Genomic DNA, 22,223 nt, shown 5'->3' with positions numbered 1-22,223 from the left:
TGAGGTTTTCAATGTTTTTGAGTAACATGATTGAAAAGCTGATGTGAAATTATTGAAGATATTCACAAGTAAATTTGAGATTGACAGGTTGAATCAACTTTTCAACATATCTGAGTAAGTCTAGGAACAGAGAAGATTCCCTCTTATTAGTACTCCAAAAATTTGATTTGCATTATATGCTTAAGTAGATATCTTCATTATCTTTAGTAGGTAGAATTGACTTGGTTTTAGCTGAGGTTTTAATCATGGAGGGTGGAAAGGAATCAAATTAAGGTTCTGTCCACATGCATTTAAAGTTCTATGCACCTGGTCTCTTTTGCTAATGCTGCTAGCTGTGTGGTGTCTGTGAGCACCAGAAGAGAGGTATGGGGATGGGATACCTGGCATTACCAGCCAAAAAGATCTCTTCAAAATGCAATGGTCAAAATGTAATGGGCTTCCATTAAGACTTTGCAGGGCATGCAGCAGTGGTAGCATCAGCAGAAAATGGACTAACATCATTGCAACTTAATGGGTTTTATTGCAGACAAAAGAAAATGGGTGAAAAAATGTGCCATGATTACTGATTACTGTTGGTTTTGATCATTGACTACCTGACAAAATTTCAGGGTTTTTGTTCTTCTTTTTAAAAAAAAACCTGTAGAAATTTTCTCCAAACTTGATTGTTTTGGTACCATTTGGGCACACTATTTAGAAGATGTGGATATTTTGCACTGTTCTTTCTCTCCTGTGGGTATTTGATATGATCTTTTTTGCTGGCAAAGGAAAGACAGAGAGAAAGTGAAAAGGAGCCTTTTCCATCCAAAATCAAAAAGGAAAAAAGAGTGACAGAGAAAGAGTACCATTCTCCCACATAGTGTAGTATTTTTATTTTTTCTTTCAATTTTCATGTCAATGGGATTTTCTCAGTTTTTATGAATTTTACACTGCCATGTTATGAACACTGGTGTTGCACATGCACTTGGCAATTCCAAAGCTTTTTGAGGTTACTTGAAAAAAAAAGAAAACCACAGTTTTGCTTTTCTCAAGAGAATCAGGTTTCGGATAAGAACAAAAGCAGTTTGGTTTTATAAATTACACAAGGCTCAGGTGCTAGTGTAGGAGTGAAAGAGAGGATACCGGTTTCAGTGTAAAGCCAAGTAAAGCAAGTTCTATCCCTGCTGCAGATCAGGTAACAAGCAACTGCTAGCATTCATCTGCTGATCTCTTTTCTAATCATAAGACTGAATGCTCTCAACTTCTTTCCAATACAAGTTCTCTTATATTTTTATCAGAAAAAATAGCACTGCTGAGGATAATGAAAGAGCCCAAACCTCATCTGATACCTTAGCTATAATATAGCTTTTTCTCTGTCAGGATAAATTCTGATTGTCCTAATCTGATATACTTTATTCTCCAGCCTACCCTTTTTTTCTCTCGTAGCCTAACTCAGTGATCTGTCTGCTCACATCCTTTTTCTGCAAATCTTTGATGTTGAACATGGTAGAAACAAAGCTCTTCAAATCTGTTCTCCCTTTCTGTAAATTTTGTGTTGCACTCCTTGTTCCTTCTATAGTTTTGACTAGTTTCATTGGTTTGGGGTTCTGTTCTATCCTTTTTACAATTACAATCTTGGTTTCATCGACAATTTTCTTGGTCACACTCACAAATAAGAAGAGAAGGGTGGTGGTTTTGGAACAGAACCCAGTTTCCAAAGACCTATCTGTGGGTGAAGCTGAAGAGAAAGTGTTGCAGCCAGTGATAGAAACTGTTCTTCCAGAATCTAATGCTGCTGCCCAAGAAGCTGGTATTGGCATTGTGCATGATGATTTTCAAGTCAAATCACTAGGATCGACATCAGACAGTGAAAGCAGTGATGATTCAGGGTCAAGTTCAAATCTTGATCTAAACTGGACAATCCCAGGCAATAATGCAGAACAAAATCCTGAAATCTCAGATGATTCAGTCTCAGCAGATGAAGAAGAAGAAGAAGAAGGCCTCATTGAAATTGCCATTCCAGGCAATGCTGAATCAGAACCAAACGTGGTACCACCACCACCACCAAATCTGCAGTCCAACCTGCCACCTATCTTGCCAGAATCCATTTTCAAGCAGCAGCAAGACCTTGTTGATTTCTTGGCAGAAATCAATGAGGTAAACGAGGAAGAAAATCTAATTGAAATTGACATTTCCATTGGCTCCATCAAATGCCCAAGGTTTGAAATTGAAGCTTAAATTTTGATCTCAACAGTTTGATGTTTTAAATCTAGAATTAGTTTAGCTTTAGGCTTTTTACTTGTTATATTTCATTATCATGAACTTCTCTATCTTCTTTTTTGGCTATAAACTTGGCTTTCTATCATGAACCTTACTTCTTTTTTAGAGCATGTGTACTCTTTTTGACAAACACTATACACCAAAAGTATAAACAAATTTGACTTATATTGCATTGGCATAATTGCTGTTTCCCCTCTTTTTTCTCATGGAATGGAATCCATTTGGGCAATTTTCAAGTTCTTTTTCCTTTCTTGTATGTGAAGTGAAAGAGACTTTTTTTTTCCCTTTAATTTCTTTTTGGTCCATTTGGCACAAAATAAGCCTCAAAGTGCTCTTTAATATACTCAAAAGGAATCAATATATTATAATGGTGGAAGGATGGCATATTTAATTTTATAATTGGTCATGTAAAAAACAAATTTAAAAAATTATTTTTAAAATATGGGTTTTTTTCGTCATCATTTATATTCTATCGTGACGTCTAGATTAAGTTATTCTTCTTAATCTCGATCCTTTTAGAAGTATGTATGTGCCATCTTAATGGTGGGTCTTTTAAGAAAAAAGTTTACTAATTTCTCTTGAAATTGATTTTCGATAACAATCATATTGAATAATTTTCGTATTTAAAACCTTAATCCATTACAAAAACCCTAAAATAAATCCCAAAAAAAATTTAAAAAAATTTATGCAGCTTGGGCTAAAATTCTATTTGATATTAAATTTACCTGATTTCAGGCCCTAACATCTCAAGGAGGAAAAGCCTTTTAAGGCCCAACCTTTTTATTTCTTTACAATCAACTTGGCTAACCAACCAATGCATCGGCCAAGTACTTCTGCAATTAATTTTATTAAATGTTTTGATACTTTTTTTAATGCAATTAATTTAATTATTTGAAGTGTCACCAGTGGATATTAATTGCAAATTATACTATAATATATGGTTTAATTAATATACCAGACCGTATATGTAGCATGTGATTTGCTTAAAAAAATTAGATCTAAATCCATATAAAATATAAATTAATCGCCTTAGACATTTGTCGCGAATTAAACACTTTTATTTATATAAATCCTAAATCGGGGATACAAATTTTATCTCTAATTCAAATCGTAAAAATTTTTAACTTTTATCAATTTTAATAATAATCTTTAGCAAAATAAAAATCGATAGGGCAACCTATTTATATGTAAATTTCTTTTTTTTAAGTAATTGACCAATTTTATTAATTGTTTTCATTTGTGTGTTTAATTATGACACAAAATAATATGCATTTAATCGTTTTCATACATAAATATGATGTATATTGAAATAAATTTAATAATTATTTATGATTAATATTAATATTTGAAATCTATGGTTTTGAAATCTATGGTTTCGGTCGGATTCTCCTATTTACTTAATAAAAAAAATTGAGGTTAAAAAAAGAAAAAAAAATCAGCCCGCAAATTTCTTCGCAACACTGGCCCCACCCACAACCCGCAAAAAGTGGGCCCCTCAACTTCCGAGATACCTCCAAACGAAAGTCTCTGCCGTTGGATTTACATCAACGAGAACTAAACAATATCAGAGCCGTCGCATGGCTTCCAATCTCGAATTTCACCCCACTTTTCTGACACTTCCCTCCGTCCGACGTGGCCACTTCACTTAACTGCATTTAAAATCCGGGTTTCAAGTCCGGGACTTTGAAAAAATTGAAGCTGATTTGTTTTCCCCCAAAATTGAAAATAAAATTAAAAATCCAAACTTTAAAGACTCTCTGCTCTGTCAAGCTTTCGGAATTGTGGTAAACAGCTCGTAAATCACTGTAAGTTTTCTCTTTTCTTCGATTTCGAAGCTTATATTCGGTAATTAGTTCTTAATTTTGTATTTTTTGGGATTTTTGAGGGTTTTTTTTTGGTGTTTTACGCTTGGTTTGCTAAAAAGTTACGGTTTTGGATGTCAATGTTTTGAAATTTTTGATTTTTTTGGGCTTTTTTAAGTGGGTTTTTTTTTTTGTGGGAATTTGACTTGTGGCTGAAAAAATGTGGGAAATGAAGAGGAATTTTCAATTTTTTGGATTTGGGAATTTGTTTTTTTCTGGTTCAAAATTGAATATTGCATGAAATTAAGCTTAATAGACTCTGTTTCTAGCCATGTTAGACTAGGATTTATGATTTATATTGGTACAAAAGCAAAAACATGAAGTTGTCCCTTCTCTTTTAATCTTGGTATCAGGGGATTTTATGAGTTAAGTTTTGGTTTTTCTATGTTTTTGAACATGTTCAAGCTCATGTGGATCTCCAATAATGCAAGTCTTGTACTTTTTTTACTTAAATTTTAGTCTTGGGAAGTTGGTTTTTTATTTTTTATTTTTATGGTAGATTGGTTGCATTCTGTTTGCTTCTCTGTTGCTCAATTCAATGTAAAAGACTTTTTTTTTACCTTAAGTTGAATGTTCCTTGTGGTATATGTTTTTCTCATATGGAGAGTGCAACTGTTTTTCTTGGTTACAGTTGTTTGCTCATTGTATACTATGCCAAGCTTAGGAGAATTTTATTGCGCATGGAAAAGAAATTTCTTTTGTTATGTGAAATGATTGCGTCAGAAAATTCTCTTACAAATTTATCATGGCTGCAAATATTGGAGATGTTTAATGAGCCAATTTTTTCCTAATGTATTAAGTATTATTTAAATTTTCATTGGAAAAATTTCAATTTTTGTGTTTCAAGTGGGGGGTGTGGTGTTTGTTGGTGAGTGGTAGTGCCTGTTTAATGCTTCTTTTTTTCTTGAGTGCAATTAATTTTTTTTAATTGTTGTTATAAATATTTTATTTGGTTTCTGCAGCCTTTTTATTATTCCTACGATTTTGGAAGGCAAGGGAAAGAAGTGTTTCCATATAAAGCATTTACTTTGAATTGGATTGCGTATGGGTGAAGAAGAAACAAAGGCTGAAGCCCTTGAGCCAGTGGCTAATGGGACTTCTCGGCCGGAGAAATCTGGTGAAGCTGTAGCTGAGAAAACAGAGGAAGAAAATAATGGGGTAAAGGAAATGGAAGAAGATAAGAAAGTTGAGACTGAGAAGATGGATGAAGACCAACAAGTCAAGGAAGATGAGGAAAGCAAAGAAGAATTGGAAAAAGAAGAAAAGGAGGAACCTGAAACTGAAGCAATGGAAGAAGAAATTGATCCAAAAGAAAATGACAAGAAAGATGAAAAGGAGGAAAACAAAGATGAGGTGGAGGAGAAAGATGGGTTGAAAGAAGAAGAGGAAGAAGAACAGAAGGCTAAAGAGAGCAAGGAGAAAAAAGGTTCAAAGAAGCGTGGGAAAAATCAAAATGCTGGGGAGAAAGTGAAAGGGAAGACAAAAAAGATGGAGAAGAAGGAGCCAGAGCAAAGAACTCCTCTTACAGATCGCCCTGTGCGTGAGCGTAAATCTGTTGAAAGGCTGGTTGCGTCTATTGACAAAGATGCTTCTAAGGAATTCCAAATTGAAAAGGTTTTTTTCCTTTCTTTCTTTGCTATCCTTTTTTTAATGATTAAGAATTCTGTTATGTTTAGATTCTGTATTTTGAAAGTACATGGAAATAATAGGTTGCTTTGGCAATTGCAGGGCCGTGGTACTCCACTCAAAGACATTCCTAATGGTGTGTTCTTTATTTCTTATATTACTTCAACTATTTGTTTGACGTCCTTTATCCTTTTGGCAGACAATATCCTGCGGTTTGTTTGATGTTGTAGTTGTAAATCTTAACAGCTCATTTCTCCTATCATTGTTCATTACTGAGTTCATACTCTTTGCATTGTCATCAAAACATGGTATATCCAAATGAACCTCAGGATGCTGTTTCTTTAGTTTGATTGTGCTTGTGCTCTTCCCTTAATATCTGCTAAGTTCCTTGAATGTATATTGGAACTCCTTTTCTGTTACAACTAAATATGTTCTAGGTATTTGATATTACTCCAGTTCAATGAGTTGAGTAAAATGACATCTGCAATGGCATCTTCTGCAGTGGCCTTCAAATTGTCTAGAAGGAAGACTGATGACACTTTCAGACTACTTCATACCATTCTCTTTGGAAGGAGAGGGAAGGTAATTTGATTGCTGTCAAATTTTTTTGTTTGTTTCTGTCCAGCATTTTTCATTTCTCATTTTATTCTTTCAATATGATGATAAGGGTGTATCAAACATACAATCGTGCATGAACAGAGTCTCTAATGGTATATGTGTGCATGAGATTTGGCATGTGTGTTTGCGAAGAAACTATGTTAGGATGGTTTTGGGTTGCTGCAGATTTACGTTGTTGATTTTGCTTTCAGTTTATGAGACTCACATTCCTTGCTCTTGCAGGCGGTTCAGATTAAGAGTAATATATCCCGATTTTCTGGTTTTGTGTGGCATGAAAATGAGGTAAGAGGATTGTTAAATTAAGAAGCAGAGTTTTCATCATATATAATTGATTTCTCTGTAGGAATTGCACTTCTGGGCTTTAACCTTTTAGGATGTTTGTAGTTTAAGTGGGCTGTATGGTTAACTCGTAATTAGTTGATATTAGTGCATTATAGGTTTTTTCTTTGCTTATCTCACTCAAATGTTGTGATAATTGCAGGAAAAACAAAAAACTAAAGTAAAAGATAAGTTTGACAAGTGTAATAAAGAGAAGTTGCTGGAGTTTTGTGATGTGCTTGACATACCAATAATGAAGGCTACCACAAGGAAGGTTTGTTGATTTACTGCTGTACTTTGTGCTTTAATTCTGCCTATATCTCAAGGAAATGGTAGACATGCCTTTGGTTTGATTTGTGAACATATTCTTTGTGGTTAGTTATTCAACATTCATGCAAATTGATCAATAAAAGCCCTGTGTGTGTATGCACGCTAAGATAGGCTTGTCATGAGGTTCTTTCTCATCTAGTATGCAGTAAAATGTGGGTGGGCAAGCATTTTTGTATATAAAATTACAGATCTCTGTTAATCTTCTCCCTTTTTTTTTCTTTTTCTTCTCTAGAGAGTAAACTATTTGTTGTTTCGGTTGAGAAAGCCCTCATTACGTTATTAGTTTTAAACGGTTGGAAAGTACTGAGAATTATTTGATCACTTTGCCCATCTAGGAATGCAACAGTTATAACGAATTAGATCCTGCCACTAGGACTATGGTTCAATAGAAGGGTAGGGGTGAGTTTAGAGTTTTCAGAAACTCTGATTAAGGTGATGCAATCAGTATAAAAATTAATATCACCACCCAAGTCCGGTGTCATTTATATGAGGGCTTGTTAATACTACTTTCACAAGCCTTACTGTAATAATAATTTTGATAGTAAAGAAGTTGAATATCTCTAATGGTTGTTAATAGGCTTAAAATGGACATGCAGGAAGATATCGTTGCAAAGCTGATAGACTTTTTGGTGGCCCCTCAAGCTACAACTACTGTTCTACTTTCTGAAAAAGAAAAGGTTTCTTAACCTTAACTGCAGCTTTTGCCAAGTTTCCATTTTTACGTGCTTTCTTTCTAACCTATATTTGCTATTTATTATTCAGTCAAGTAAGAGTAAAAAGCGCAAAAGGGTTATCAAGCCTGGGACCACATCAAAGCGATCAACCAGGGTATTAGTTTCTCTGTTTTTGCATCAGAAATATGATATTTGATTAACCATTGCAGCTTTTCATTAGACCTGTGGTTACCATGTTTATAGAAACTTACTATTTTAGTTTCTTTTTCTGCTAGGGGTCATTATATAGTTTTATTTTCTTTTACATTTGTTTTTTGTAGTTAATTTCTTTTGTTTTATTCCTCTGTTTGGTGTATTATGCAGAGTCGAAAAAAGAGTGAGGATACTCCAAAATCAGGGAAAAAGAGTGCACCTGATTCAGAGGATGAGTCTGAAGAAGAAGAAAAGGAAGAGGAAGAGAATGAAGAAGAGGAAAATGAAAATGGCATAACAGAAAAATCTGAGGATGAGATGCCTGAAGATTCTGAAAGTGAGGAGAAAAATGAAACTGAAGATGAATCTGAAGAAGAAGTGGGGAAGAAGAAAAAGAGTACAAAGGTATCATCCAGCAAGAAGGAATCTGCTGGAAAAGCTAAACCCAAGAAAGTCACAGTTCCTAAAAGGTCTAGTACACCACAGAAAAGAACTCCAAAAACATCATCTAAAAGCTCAAAGGTTGATGATGATATTGATAAAAGTCCAAAGGTGTCTTCAAGGAAGAAAACTGAGAAGGTCACTAAGGAAAAGTCCTCTACGCCAACAAAATCTGCCTCCAAGGAGAAAACCAGTAAGTGGTAGCTTCCTTTTTTATTTCTTTTCATGTCTGTACTTTATGTTAAGAAGAATTTCTTTGTTGTTTATTTTTGTTAAGGAAACTGAAAAATGACTGTTGCATATGGCAAAATTTGGTAAGACAGGCTTTTGGTTATGAGTGTTTATATTGCTATCTTTTCCTGGATTTATTAAGGCAAAAAGGTCGCAAAGGGGAAGGACAAAGCTAAAGAGGAGAAATTGAAGCCAAGTGATCATGAGTTGAGGGATGCAATTTGTGAGATTCTTAAGGAAGTGGACTTCAATACGGTAAGATCTGCTGTGAATATCTGCCTACGGTTGTTGCATCCATTACTGGGCTTTTCGTAATCGCAGTTTTGGTCTGGTTCTGACTCCAAAGCCTATTTTGTTTGTGAAATCGAAAGTCAGGTTATCAGGACTTTGTGGTTCAGTGCTAAATAGGCTACCATGAACAATTATTGCAATTTCTACCACCTAATTCAAAAGTAGGATAACCTCTGAGGATCAGTACTAATTTGGTCTGATCTGATTATGTAACCATGAATCCAAACACTCTTAGCTGTTTCATTGAGTTCAATGCTGCTAGTGTTGTTTTATATTGAATCATTTTACTGAAGAATTAGTTCTGGAAAAATTTGCAGAGAGGTTGGCACATACTGCCTATCTGCTTGAAACTACCAGTGTGGAAATGGGCTTAAAGTCTTTTCCATTGCTTTGTAGATTTGGAAATGTTAATGGACAAAGACTTTGCTTTTGATACTCAATTTTCTGAAACACCAACTTTAACCCTTTTTTGGTCAATTTGATTGCAGATAAGATATAAGGATCTCAAGTGTTTTAAGTTTTATCTAGATCTATGCATTTCTGTTGCACGTTCTTTTTGCTTGGAGGAAAAACGTTTTCATTCCCTTGTAGATTCTGGTTCTAATGTTCTTGCTGACATAAGTTGTTTTTTTTTTTCTGCAGGCGACATTCACTGACATTCTGAAGCTACTAGGTATGCATCGTTCAGTTTCTCACTAACAAATGATCTTTTTCCACATGTTTAGATGCTTTTGGTTGGCTCAAAAAGTGCGGTGAAGGAGCACTTTTTGAACTAAACCAACATGCATTTCGGCCAAAATTCTTTTATGCATGTCCTAATGGAGAGTTTACTACCTTTCAGCTCGACAATTTGATACAGACCTCACCCCGAGGAAGTCATCTATAAAGCTCATGATTCAGGAAGAGCTTACCAAACTAGCTGATGAAGCCGATGATGAAGATGGAGAAGGTGATGCTGAGAAAGATGAAAACCAATCCGCTGGTCAAGAGGTTGAAGCCTGACCTACAAGATGGAAAATAACTCTCATGGAAATAGTGTAGTTATTTATGTCTTGTGCCAATATGTACTTTTTAGCTGTTACTTAGAAGGCTAGCTTGTAATTTACTGTTAGTTGCTTTTTTAACTTTTTCGGCGAGCAAATTAGCATTTATCAAATACCAGAGGAGCTCGAGCTACCCAACTGTGCTGCAGGGTTGCAGCTTGCTATGTACACCATTAACATGATCTGTAGGAATTTTCCTATCTGAAAACTGAGTATTTTGAATTATAGAACACAGTTCTTTTTGTCCAGTGTAATGCCAACCCCGGGTTGCATACTTCATCACTGAGGTATTGCTTCCCTTATCCTTTAATTTCATTGCTGGATGATTCTTTTGATGTTCATTTGATCCATTCCTTCAGGATCCCATTTGGATATAGAGCTGCACATTAAAAATCACAACTGACAGCACCTTGTGCTTTCATCTTTGCTTTTTGTGGAAATGCAGTAATAACAGGAAAATTGGGAAAGGTGCCCCATTTGATTTGAAGAGTCTTTGCTTGCTGAGATGGTTTCCAGACCTGTACTAGACAGGCTTGAAAGGTTTGATGTTTTGGGTCCATGGATTGCATCTGACTAAGGGCTATATCCGAATCTGAGACGGGTATTAAAAGTTTTATCGGAATTGATCTTCCGAGTATAAGGTATTCGAATTTTATGTTATCGGGTCGGATATCTATAACTACCCGTATGAAATCAACCGTCTACATCCCTGCCATGGAATCTGCACCATTTCCATCAACTCTTCTTTTATATTTACTTGAAAATATCTCATCTTTCTGCTGGATATTGCGCTTGTTGAACCCTGAGGACACCATAGAAGAGAGGTTTTAACATCAATATTTACTGATATACATCACATTTTTTAGCCAAAATATAGAAGACAGATGATAAAGCATTGATAACTATCGAAGTTCCTTAATGTTTTTGATTTTGGGGGAATGGGGATTTGAGCAAGAAGGTACATTTATGATTATGCAAATTTTTTAGAACGGATATTTGAGTGAGAAGAGACATGTATCTATTATCGAATCAAATATTTAAACATGAAGTTTTTCAGAAAACGGGAATTTGAGCGGGAAGATACATATATTTATTATTGAGTCAAATGTTTAAACTCGAAGTTTAAAAAAAGAAACAAAATTTGAACGGAAAGATAGATATATGTATTTATCATTGAGTTAGATGTTCGGATACGAACTCTTTAAAAAAACCAAGATTTGAGTGAAAAAATATATGTATTTGTCATTAAGTCAAATATTTAAACATGAGATTGTTTATCGTGGATATCGAAACATCTAACCATGAATGTAACTTAGATCATGTGGTTCATACCTTCATTATGATTAGAACAATTGTTGTGGATAAAAAGTATGAAAAAGACTGACTAGATTTATTGAACATGAGCAAGCCTTAAATCATGATTATAATGATTAATTATAGTGCTAAACAATGCCTAATTGGAATTTAAAAGCAAAGTTTGCTCCACTAATTTTATTAGTGGAGCATGCACTCACACGAAACCCTCAAATTCAGAAGCAAAGTAGATGGGTGCATGCATGCTTTTAGCTAATAGACTAATAATATAATCTTCACAACTATATATTGCTTTTTCCATATTCATTATATCCTTTACCCATTGAATTTTGGATCATTCATAAGCTAAAATCGATGGGTTTTATAGAAAAAAAAATACATAAAATCATTAAATAAGAAGCAAAAGAAAGGGTTAATAAAACAAAATTATGACATTAGAAAAACCAAAAAGCAATAAAAAGAAAAATGTAAATTTTTTTATAAATAGTACGATTTCGGTCTTTAAACTACGGTCTCTATTTGATTTTTACGGAAATTAAGATAAAAAATTTAACTTTTTGATCTTAATAAATACAGAAACGTATGTATTTGTTTGAGTACATGTATGTGTATACGTATGTTGTTGTATAGAAGAGTATTTCCAAATATTATCAAATGAAAGACCACAAATTCTGATATGAAAATGGAGAAACCACTCGCTTTCTCCATCAAAAGCTAATTAACACTATATATTCTGATGCCAAATACACATAGCCCCTCCCTTTTTCTAGTCCAAGATTCATCATTTCAACAGGTTAAAGGTCAAAAAAGGAATACCCCTCTCTCTATCCTTCCACAGTTTCATCACTATCTAATGCAAATATCTTGTATTAGGTCAAGTCTTTCCATCGCCAAAGTCAACAACCTCACTATCTCTCTATGGCCTCTGTTGCTTCCATTGTAACAAGCTTCTAGACCTTCTCCTTCTCTCCTTTTTCCAACTATAAAAACCCCATAAACCCTGCGGTCTATCTCTCTCTGTAACTCTCCATAGCTTAAGAAACGTTGAACTAGTCTTTATCAGGAAGAAAACCCCAGATTTTGGTACCCTTTTGGACGTTTTTTCTCGCCATCCAGAGCCCTACGTAGCAGCAAACAAGGCAACTTCAAGAACCCAAAGAAGCAAAGCCATGGCGGACTCAGATACAGAATCAGGAGGAGCTCAAAACAATGGCAACAACACCGCTTCAAACGCGACAGGGAACAGCAGCGACCTGTCCTCTCTGAAAGAACAAGACAGGTTCTTGCCGATAGCCAACGTGAGCAGGATCATGAAGAAGGCTCTGCCTGCAAACGCCAAGATATCGAAAGAGGCCAAAGAAACGGTGCAGGAATGCGTTTCCGAGTTCATCAGCTTCATCACGGGAGAAGCGTCCGACAAGTGTCAGAAGGAGAAGAGGAAGACCATCAACGGCGACGATCTCCTTTGGGCCATGACGACGTTGGGGTTCGAGGATTACGTGGAGCCCCTTAAGGTTTACTTGCAGAGGTTTAGAGAGATGGAAGGAGAGAAAACCGCGGTGGCACGTGACAAAGACGCGCCTCTTGTTGGTGGCGTCGGTGGTGGTGGGATGTATGGCATGATGGTACATCAGCATCAAGGACACGTGTATGGTTCTAGTGGGTTTCATCAGATGGGAAGTAGTGGGTTGGGTAAAGGTGGGCCTGGGAATAATTTGATTGGGCCGAGGTAGTAATCATCATTGACACGTGTGTGGCAGTTATGGGTTCGATAAAATATCTGGTTAGGTTAAGGTTGGGCCCAGGCCGCTGCAGCAGTCTGTACACGTGTAAGCTTTCGGTGGTTTGGGCCTGGACCTGATTTGGATAGGGCCCAGGGAGTTGCCATCCAGGACACGTGTACGGTAGTATTGGTTAGGTAGAGGCAGAGTCTGTTTCAGGCCCTTGATTTGATTTCATCAATTTCACATAATGTGATTTTGTACTTCCCAATGAAATATATAGAATGGGTTCCTAAATTTTGATACTTTGGGTTAGTATTATACATTTCATGGCTGACCTAATGATACGAACAGCATTCACACTTCCGGAGTTACTCTTTTATTTGTTCGATATGAAATACTGTAACAATAAGATAATTTTAAAATTTTATAAAAGATGTTGACAATCTAGTGAATCCTAATCCTAGCAAAAGAAGAGGGCAACTGCAACTTTGTTAGTTGGTGAACTGTTGCCCCCAGAAGGTTCATCGACAGCCAAGAGTGCTTGAACAGTCCCAAGTCAACTTCTACAGTAGACCACTGTTCCAACATTTCGACCGCTAGAGTATAGATCATGGTCACGGACAGGTTTACTATAACTTGGGGACAATTGGATAAGATCAGATGAAGAAAACAAATGAAATCAAAAGTCAAAACATATGAGATTTTGACCCTCTACTAGGTAGAAACATGGAATACTTGACAATGCTATCACCCTTCATTGCATTGTTCAAGCTGGATAACTTTTCGGGTTGTTTCAAAGCATGGTTCAGCTTAGCATCAGCTGAACCAGAGAACCTGTGTATGCTCAAGGCCAGAACCCCCAAGCATAACCTGAATTTGGTTTAAGATTGTAGGAGATATGCAATTCAAGGGCAACTTCTAATGGAGATAGATAATACATCCATCTTTACAAGAACAGAGAGTTACCATGGGTTGTCAAATACCAGAGCTACTACTGTTTCTGACAGATTCGAAGAGCATCAAGACTCGGAAAGAAGAAAATGCTAGTATATAACAAGAAACCCATCTTGAAAAATCTGAGAGACATCAGATCCATTCGTGGTAATACTAGGGTATGACTCTTTGCCTGATTCGAGGACAGATTCTTATACGGAGGATGCAACTCATTCAATCAGAACAGCTACATGAGACAGGCAAGAATTCTAAAGAATAAGACGCTCGAATAAAAATCTTTCTATATATACAAAGTAATTTTGTACAATTCTCAAGGCTTTAACAATGGCATTACTCGAATGGTTAGTATTCTACATCTCCCTTCACAAAAAATCACATGGTTAACATAGCGGTACGCTAAAACTAAACAAAAGAAAAACAAAAAAGGAGGGGTAAAAATGATACAACAACTAGCCAACAGAAAATGCAGATCAGCAACATCCTCGGCTAAGTCCTATTACATCACATTCAAACTTTAAGTTCTGAAATATTCCACCACATCTCAGACTTCAGCAGTTTCAAGTCATACATTATCCATAACATTGGTTTCATCAAGTGCTAATAAACTAAAACATAAATGCAAAAGTTTAAAACTTAAAAGCATGAGTTCCACTTCAACATGAACGCTGGCAAAAGGAAATGCCATCTACTGTCTCTTTCAAATTTTCGAGGCTGAGATCATCTCCATCTCCAAGATAACTCTGTTGAACAGCTTCAAATCTCAAGATCAAATACCTTCAAGCTATAAATCAAAGAAATGAGTAATATTTGCAATTAGGAACCATGTTCTTGAAGAATATAACAGATTATAATCACAGTAATTTCCTTTGAAGAGCACAGTAAACTTGATAAGTGCACAGTAAATTAAGGGCTGGTATTTGAATGCTTTGCTTAACTCTATTCACAAAGAAGCAAGCATACTGCAAAACTACACCTATAATAAGCAAATCATAAAGCAATTCTCAGGAAGATAAGTTTTGCATCTTATAGCCAGAATATTCATTCTTGGCAATTAATAATAAATAAAAAGAAGAGGGGTAGGAACCAATAATTCCCTAAGTATTTTATGATATGGTACAAACACATGTAAAACGAGCGAATTATTACATTAAAACTCAGCACATGTCACAACTAGAACGTATTCCATTCATAAACTGATGAAAATAGCAGAATAGCGAGCAAAGACCATCATTACATGAATACTAGCTAGCCTACTAAAACATTTTGAGATCTTCAAAAACTTAGATATACAAATTAAATATATATGAGCAATGTTCTACCATATGCACAAACAAGTATTACACGTTCAGGAAAAAAATCAACAACATTTTTATGGATAATGAGATACTCAGATAATATAATTACAAAACCATAATTCAGGAACTTACTCATTTTATGTAAAATTGAGACACTCGAAGGGAAGAGAAGCAATCAACAAATTCAGGCAATGAACTGAGAATGGCTAATGAATTGATGACCACAACACCACCACTTGAGAGAGAAGTCAAAAGAGGATGATGAACCCAAAGTTTCTGTAGTGACTGATCTTTTCAAAAAATTTCTTAACAGAAAGTTTTTGCTATAAGAAGAGTCAGATAAGTCACTCTGAGGTAAGTCGTCGCCTCTTCCCATAATCAGCATCTCTAGATCTTGAGCGATGCTCCTCCTCCTGAGATAATCGTGACCTGTTGTGAGTCCTTGATGACCGTCCATGGTCATCATGCTCTGGGTCACGGTCCCTGTACCTATGATGATCTGCATATCTGTCTCTGTCTTCCCTATATCGATCCTTATCCCTGTCCCGATCACGTTCCCTATCACGATCACGAACATGATCTCGAGAGCGCTCCCTATCCCTGTCACGCTCCCTATCACGTTCTCGAACAATGTCTCTATCATCCCGTTGCCTTCTTTCTGGCCAATCATGTTCAAGACCCATATCCTTCTCCCTAGGCATGTCTTTATCATACCCCGGTTCTCTATCATCACGATACCTTCTTTCGGATGAACCTGACCAGTCCCTTTCTGAAGCTCTATCTTTTTCTTTTGTGGGATTTTGCCAACCTCCTCTATCATGACTAACCTCTCCATATTGATGGTCAGATGCAGCTTCCTCTCCATAACTAGACTCTCCAGCTCTCCCACCACCATGCTCATCACCACCCCATCCTCCCATGTTGGGATCTGACCACATTCCCATATTAGGCCCATCTACACCACTTGTGGGCATCATCCCCATACCATTCATGGGCATACCTCTTCCAAAAAATGCAGGGTTAACATGAGGAGCCACTCCAGGCAAACCAACTCCTCCAACAGGAGGGAACGAAGATAAAATCCCGGAAAATGGGGGTGTGGGAGCACCAGGAAACCCTCCATAACCACCCATTCTTCCCATGGGTCCACCAAAAGCTGGATCAAAACCTTGACCCATCATAGCCTGCGGGTGCATGAGAGGAGGCGTCGCACCAAGACCTTGTCCAAATCCATTCCCACCATTTCCCATGATACCCCTACCTCCCATCCCACCAGCCCTATTCCTCATAGGACCAACTGGCCCTCTATTTCCCATCCCCTGAGCATTGCCTCTTCCCCAATTCCCTCTCCCATAACCTCTATTATTATCCCCTCCTTGATAATTCCCTCCAGTTTGAATGTTACTGGCACCAGTCTTAACCCCAGCATCATTAGGGCCCCTCCTAGCTTGCGAAAAAGAAGCCTGTTGTTGATTCCTATGTAACTGAGCCTCTCCCATTTTCTTAACAGTAAATGGCGATGCAAAGGCAACAACACAAGGCCTTCCATTAAACATATGCCCATTCATTCCCTCCTTACAAGCTGTGGCTGCTGCTGGATCATAAAACTCAACCTGACAATATCCCTTTGACTTCCCACTTGCTTTTTCATCAAAAAACTTCACCTCCTTCACGGGCCCATACTTGCACAACTCTGACTCCAGTTCAGCATCTGTTGTCCACCAATGCAGATCTCCAACAAACAATATTGTCCCACCAACACTTCCACCCCCACTTGCACCAACACCAACACCAACACCACCACCACCACCACCACCACCACCACCCACATTTCCGCCCCCATTCCCAACTATAGGACCAGCGCCACTGCCACCACCATTCACACTCCCACCTCCTACTCCTCCTTGCCTCGTCAAACCCTCATTCCCAACACTCCCAACATTCCCTACACGATGTCCCTGCTGTCCAATACCACCTACACCACCTAAACTACTATTATTATTCCCACTCTGCTCCTCAGGCATATCTTTCAACTTACTTGACGCCTGCGCAAATTCAATTCTAAGCCCACCTCCACCACCACTAACACTCCCACTAGGTCCCTTCACATCACCACCACCTCTAAACCCTTGACTCTCATAAGAAACCCTAGAATCCCCTCTTTCACCACCACCCGCAACACCTGGAATTGAGACACCAGATTCTGTTACACCCATTGGTGAACCACCAACTTTCCCACCACCGTTGTTATTATTATTAATATCATCATTCCTATTTGCACTACTATTGGTTTCCACATTGCTAAACCCTGAATCTTGGTTCTTCCTTAGAGATTGAAGAAACCCTTCACCAACATTAACATCATTGTAAAGATCTTCATAATCATCATCTTCTTCACCCAAAAAACCCTCGTCAGCAACGGCTGAGATCGCCTCGTTTCTATGGAACTGATCCATCTGATCCCCTCCCTCTCCTTCATCCATGTTTTCCACTCAAAATTCCCTAAAAACAAAAAATACATACATTTTTTCTCCTTAACTAAATTCAAAGCTTTGACCTTTTTCATACTTCTGTAAATTTAAAATAAAGAAAGAAAAAAAAAGCGCGAATTTAACGAAATTAACTAGAAATTAATTGAACCAACACAGGGAATTCGGGGATTTAGGGATCTTACCAGCTGGATTGAAGAGACAGACCAAAGACTACAAAAAAACGAGAGAGAAGGAAACGAAACCCTAATTCCGAAAGTATTTGAAATTATATACATGGGGTTTTTCTATTTTAGCGACATTAGAATGCTAACGTACGCAGCCGTGCATATTGCGCCTGTTACTTGTATCCTTGGACTTTGATGCATTTATTTACATTTTCTTTTTATATATTTAATTAATTTGTCTGAGTAAGTATAAATTCTATATAATATATATATATATTTATTTATATATATATATATATATTTCTTTCATTCCTAATTTTCCAATACAATTGTAATATTTACTGAACTACAATATACCATACTGTTTTTTTTCTTGTGTTAAAGCATTAAATGAAAAATAATGTTTGAACTTTTTTGGAGTAGTGGTTATGAGATACTTATTACCGAACCATTACTTGAACCTGATAATAGATATATTTTTAATTTTAATTTTTGTTTTTTGTATTTTTAATTTATAATATATTTATAATTAATTTAATATTTATTAAGATTTATTAATTATTTTTAGTTTTAGTTTATTTTTTATGATTTAATTTTAATTTAATAATTTAAATTTTATTAATAATATATATAATGAATTTTACATTCATTTTATTTAAAATTTAAATTTAAATTTTATGAATATTTATAATCAAGTTCGCGTGTCAAGTGTTAATTTTTAATTGAGTTCAAGTATTAAGTGTTGATTTTTTTAATAAAGTTCAGATAAAATATAAATAATTAAATTTTAATTTAATTTGAATTGAAATACCTTTTAAAAGTAATGAATACACTTCACATTACCGTTCTTACCCCGACTCCCAACCTTGTACAAGTCATGTACAATCAATTAACAGTTATATTACTTATTATAGTTAATCACCAAAACCTCGTTATGATTTAATTTTAATTTAATAATATATAATAATTTTAAATTTATTTTATTTAGAATTTGAATTCGAGTTTTTATGAATATTAATAATAGAGTTCGAATATCAAAGATTAATTTTTAATTGAATTTTGATACTAATATTTAATTGAATTTGGATAAAAATATAAATATTATGTTTTAATTCAATTCAAGTTTTAATACTTCAAAATTAACAAATACGCTACATATTACGAATCTTACATTAATGAGATATGAGATGGGATATAGGTTTTTCATCACTTATCAAACATGTATTTTAAGTTGAGAACGTGGACTCGTGATTTATAAGCGTACTTAAACTATGGACATTAATGAGAGATAAGATGGGGCATGGATTTTTCACTACTTATCAAGTATGTATTTTAAGTTGAGAACATGGACTTGTGATTTATAAACTTATTTAAACTCTATTTTCAAAGTTTAAAACTGCACGAAGTTAGATTTAAGTTTCAAACTGTGACATTTTATATCAGAACAAACTTGATATGAATCCTTTATGAGAAATATAAAAATCAAAGTAAACTCAGATTAATGTAAGAATCCCTCTCTTTTACAGATAAGGAATCGTTGCACAATTAGGTAAAGTAGAGTATCACATATCTCACATTAGTAAAAAATAAAGTGAGTTTTAGATATGTTAATATAGGTCTTCTATCATCTATCGGGTATATCTTTTGAATTAAAAATAAAATTTTATAATTTATAAATTTATTTAAATTTTATTTTTAAAGTTTAAGATAGCACGAGATTGAGTTTAAATTTTGACCTATGACACAATTCATTATATTTTCATCCAATCGGGCGGCCCGGCCCAACCCTCAGCCAGTCACGTGCTGCCAAGTAACGGCTATGTTACCCACTACAGCCCGTCGCCTAAACGCCCCCCGAAAAGTCCCCACCATTCCAACGGTCAAATTTCATTTCAATCAATTATTTTGAAAATCACAACGTTTAGTTTCCATATAATATATGTATATATAAATCTCTCGCTTTTTTCCTTTCATTCTGTAAAAAGCAAAAGCCATCGATCAAAGCAAGTTCAGAGAGCAAAGCAATGATGCACAGATTCATCATACTTTCCATTTTTGTTCTCTTTGTTTCTGGAAGGGTAGTACAAGCCGACGGCAATGCGCCTTCTCCATCTCCCAAACCCACTCCAACGACAACCCCTCTATCTCCGGCCAAAGCTCCGACGTCTTCTTCAACCTCTCCTATGGCGTCGCCTTCGAAATCTCCTTCATCATCGCCTCCGTCGGCGACTCCCACGAGTTCCCCACCCACATCATCACCTCCGACTGCTACGCCCCCATCGGTTCAATCCCCGGCTGCGACTCCGCCTGCTTCTTCGACAGCCCCGGTTCAATCCCCGGCTGCGACTCCGCCTGCTTCTTCGAAGGCCCCGGTTCAATCCCCGGCGAGTTCTCCACCAATGTCTACCCCTCCGGCATCGGCACCGGAAAGTTCTCCTCCTACATTGACACCGGCGAGTTCTCCTCCGTCGTTGAGTCCGGTCGGGGCTCCAACTGTTGCGGATGGTCCGGTTGGAACTCCTGAGTCTTCTGCTAATATTCCTTCGAGTTCAGCAACGCCATCAGAGAGTCCTGCTATTTTCCCGTCGAGCAGTAGCCCACCAAGTCCCACTCCAGTGGGTTCATCGCCGGAGAGTACAGAGGGTCCGGCGGTTAATGATGAGTCGGGTTCGAGATCCAGTTACGAAGTCGGGTTCTTTCTGAGCACTGGTTTAATAGTTGGTGCCGCCTTGGCTTTTTAGATTTTAATTTTTGAATGTAATTTCTTAAGAATTTTTATTTCCACATTATTAATGAAATTATTGGATTGCTTTATTATTTTTTAATTTTATAAGCACCTTAAATATTAATTTTTTATAATTTTTTTACTTGAGAAAATCAATATATATGTATGTTTTTAATTAAAAAATCAAATTTAATAGTATCATTTTATTTTATAATTATAAAAATAAACTTATAGCTCATGCAACTCTTTTAATTTTTTACTTATGAAATTTATATTTTTAAATATATATATACCAATGAAAAAAATTTAAAATAATAACTAAAAAATACTTTTATGTAGTAATTCTATTATTGAAATTGTTTTATGAATTTATAATTTAATATTATAGTATTTAATTTAATAATTAATATTTTTTTATTATAAACGGTTCCATTTAATCATATCTCATTTTATAAGTAAAATTCATTTTTTTCTAATTTGATAAAAACAGTTCCAGTAACAGAATAATAAAAAATTATAGTAACTATATATATAAAAAGTAATTTAATAAATAGTTTGGTTTTAATATTGTAATTATAAAATCGTAATTCAATGTTTGAATATTTGATTTAATAATTAATATGTATTTTTTTATTTAAAAAATAAGAATTAATCTTATTATTTTGTCAATGTTACCAAAATATAATAATTTAGTTATTATTCAGACAAGACTAGAGAAATTTGATAGTAATAAAATCACGTTGTTAGCAAATTAAACATGATCGTGGGACCTACTCAATAATTGCAAACATTTTATTTTCAAACAACAACGTCCTTTTTTTTTCGAGTGGTATTTTCTTTTTCCATTCTTATCCATATTGTTGGGATAGCCATTTCCACGTGGGAAAATCCTACTGTTAAAAATTGAAAGCAATAAATCTACATAATTTAAGACTAAACAACAGATCTTTTTTTTTTTTGAAATAAGTTTGGTATAATACTTTAACAAAACCTTTAAATTATTTTAAAAATTTTAAATTTAAATTTTTATTTTTATTACTTTTAATTAAATTTTTATATTATTATTTTAAATATAATAAACTCTTATTATTAATGATTGATCAACTCTTATTGATTAAAATACTACTTATTATTTTACATCACGTGACATATTAACATGTTATAGTGAACAATGATATGCAAGTTTATGTATTATGATAATATAGTCATGTTATCTTTTTTTTACCGTACATATCAACATCACTTGAATATAAAATAATAAATAAAATTTTAATTATATAAATAAGAATAACAATGAGTATTCCATAATTAGCTATCCTACATTATTGAACTCATTTAGGTGGGACTAGCATATGTTATAATTGAATTCTTTCGGATAAGATTTGAGTAATACAAATTACACCTTGTCATGTATTCAGATTCGAATAACTTTAAATTAATCGATATCTAATTTGTTGTTATTTTTAACTATAAGCCAATTTAGTAAGATTAAAATATTCTATAATTGAGTTTAGATAGGATTTTAATAGTAAAAATACTACTTATTATATGTACCGATTCAAGAAATTTCAAATTAACGAATTTTCTACTAATTGTCATTTTTAGTTATAAAGCAATTGGTCAAATTAGATAGTACATTATGTTTGCTTTTTTCAATATTTTGGTGAACTTCA

At 35.1% G+C, this 22,223-nt stretch overlaps 4 protein-coding genes across 5 annotated transcripts; 3 read left to right on the top strand and 1 right to left on the bottom strand.

The window, feature by feature from the left end:
- LOC18593293 (DNA ligase 1) lies at positions 917-10,130 on the top strand. Its single transcript, XM_018124144.1, has 12 exons — positions 917-2,211; positions 5,151-5,732; positions 5,847-5,880; positions 6,247-6,326; positions 6,585-6,644; positions 6,844-6,954; positions 7,607-7,687; positions 7,773-7,838; positions 8,048-8,510; positions 8,691-8,803; positions 9,482-9,512; positions 9,681-10,130. Exons 1-12 carry the CDS (start codon positions 1,471-1,473, stop codon positions 9,839-9,841), a joined length of 2,523 nt encoding a protein of 840 aa, XP_017979633.1. The 5' UTR covers positions 917-1,470; the 3' UTR covers positions 9,842-10,130.
- Positions 11,880-13,222, top strand: LOC18593292 (nuclear transcription factor Y subunit B-3). Its single transcript, XM_018124041.1, has one exon. It carries the CDS (start codon positions 12,366-12,368, stop codon positions 12,927-12,929), a length of 564 nt encoding a protein of 187 aa, XP_017979530.1. The 5' UTR covers positions 11,880-12,365; the 3' UTR covers positions 12,930-13,222.
- Positions 14,137-17,981, bottom strand: LOC18593291 (uncharacterized PE-PGRS family protein PE_PGRS54). 2 transcript variants are annotated; one of them, XM_007020443.2, is made up of 3 exons: positions 17,844-17,981; positions 15,302-17,739; positions 14,137-14,655 (listed from the first exon to the last, which is right to left on the bottom strand). In XM_007020443.2, the coding sequence occupies exon 2, from the start codon at positions 17,650-17,652 to the stop codon at positions 15,514-15,516; it is 2,139 nt and encodes a 712-aa protein (XP_007020505.2). In that variant the 5' UTR covers positions 17,653-17,739; positions 17,844-17,981; the 3' UTR covers positions 14,137-14,655; positions 15,302-15,513. The 2 variants fall into 2 exon arrangements, with proteins under 2 accessions (XP_007020505.2, XP_007020504.2); XM_007020442.2 differs by having other exon boundaries at positions 15,302-17,671.
- Positions 19,804-20,639, top strand: LOC18593290 (classical arabinogalactan protein 9). Its single transcript, XM_007020441.2, has one exon. The coding sequence runs from the start codon at positions 19,850-19,852 to the stop codon at positions 20,564-20,566; it is 717 nt and encodes a 238-aa protein (XP_007020503.2). The 5' UTR covers positions 19,804-19,849; the 3' UTR covers positions 20,567-20,639.

The sequence above is a fragment of the Theobroma cacao genome, chromosome 7, assembly GCF_000208745.1.
Source record: "Theobroma cacao cultivar B97-61/B2 chromosome 7, Criollo_cocoa_genome_V2, whole genome shotgun sequence".
In the NCBI taxonomy this organism is placed as follows: Eukaryota; Viridiplantae; Streptophyta; class Magnoliopsida; order Malvales; family Malvaceae; genus Theobroma; species Theobroma cacao.
Note: the sequence above shows the minus strand (reverse complement) of the source record. Positions and strands in the feature narration are given on the sequence as shown.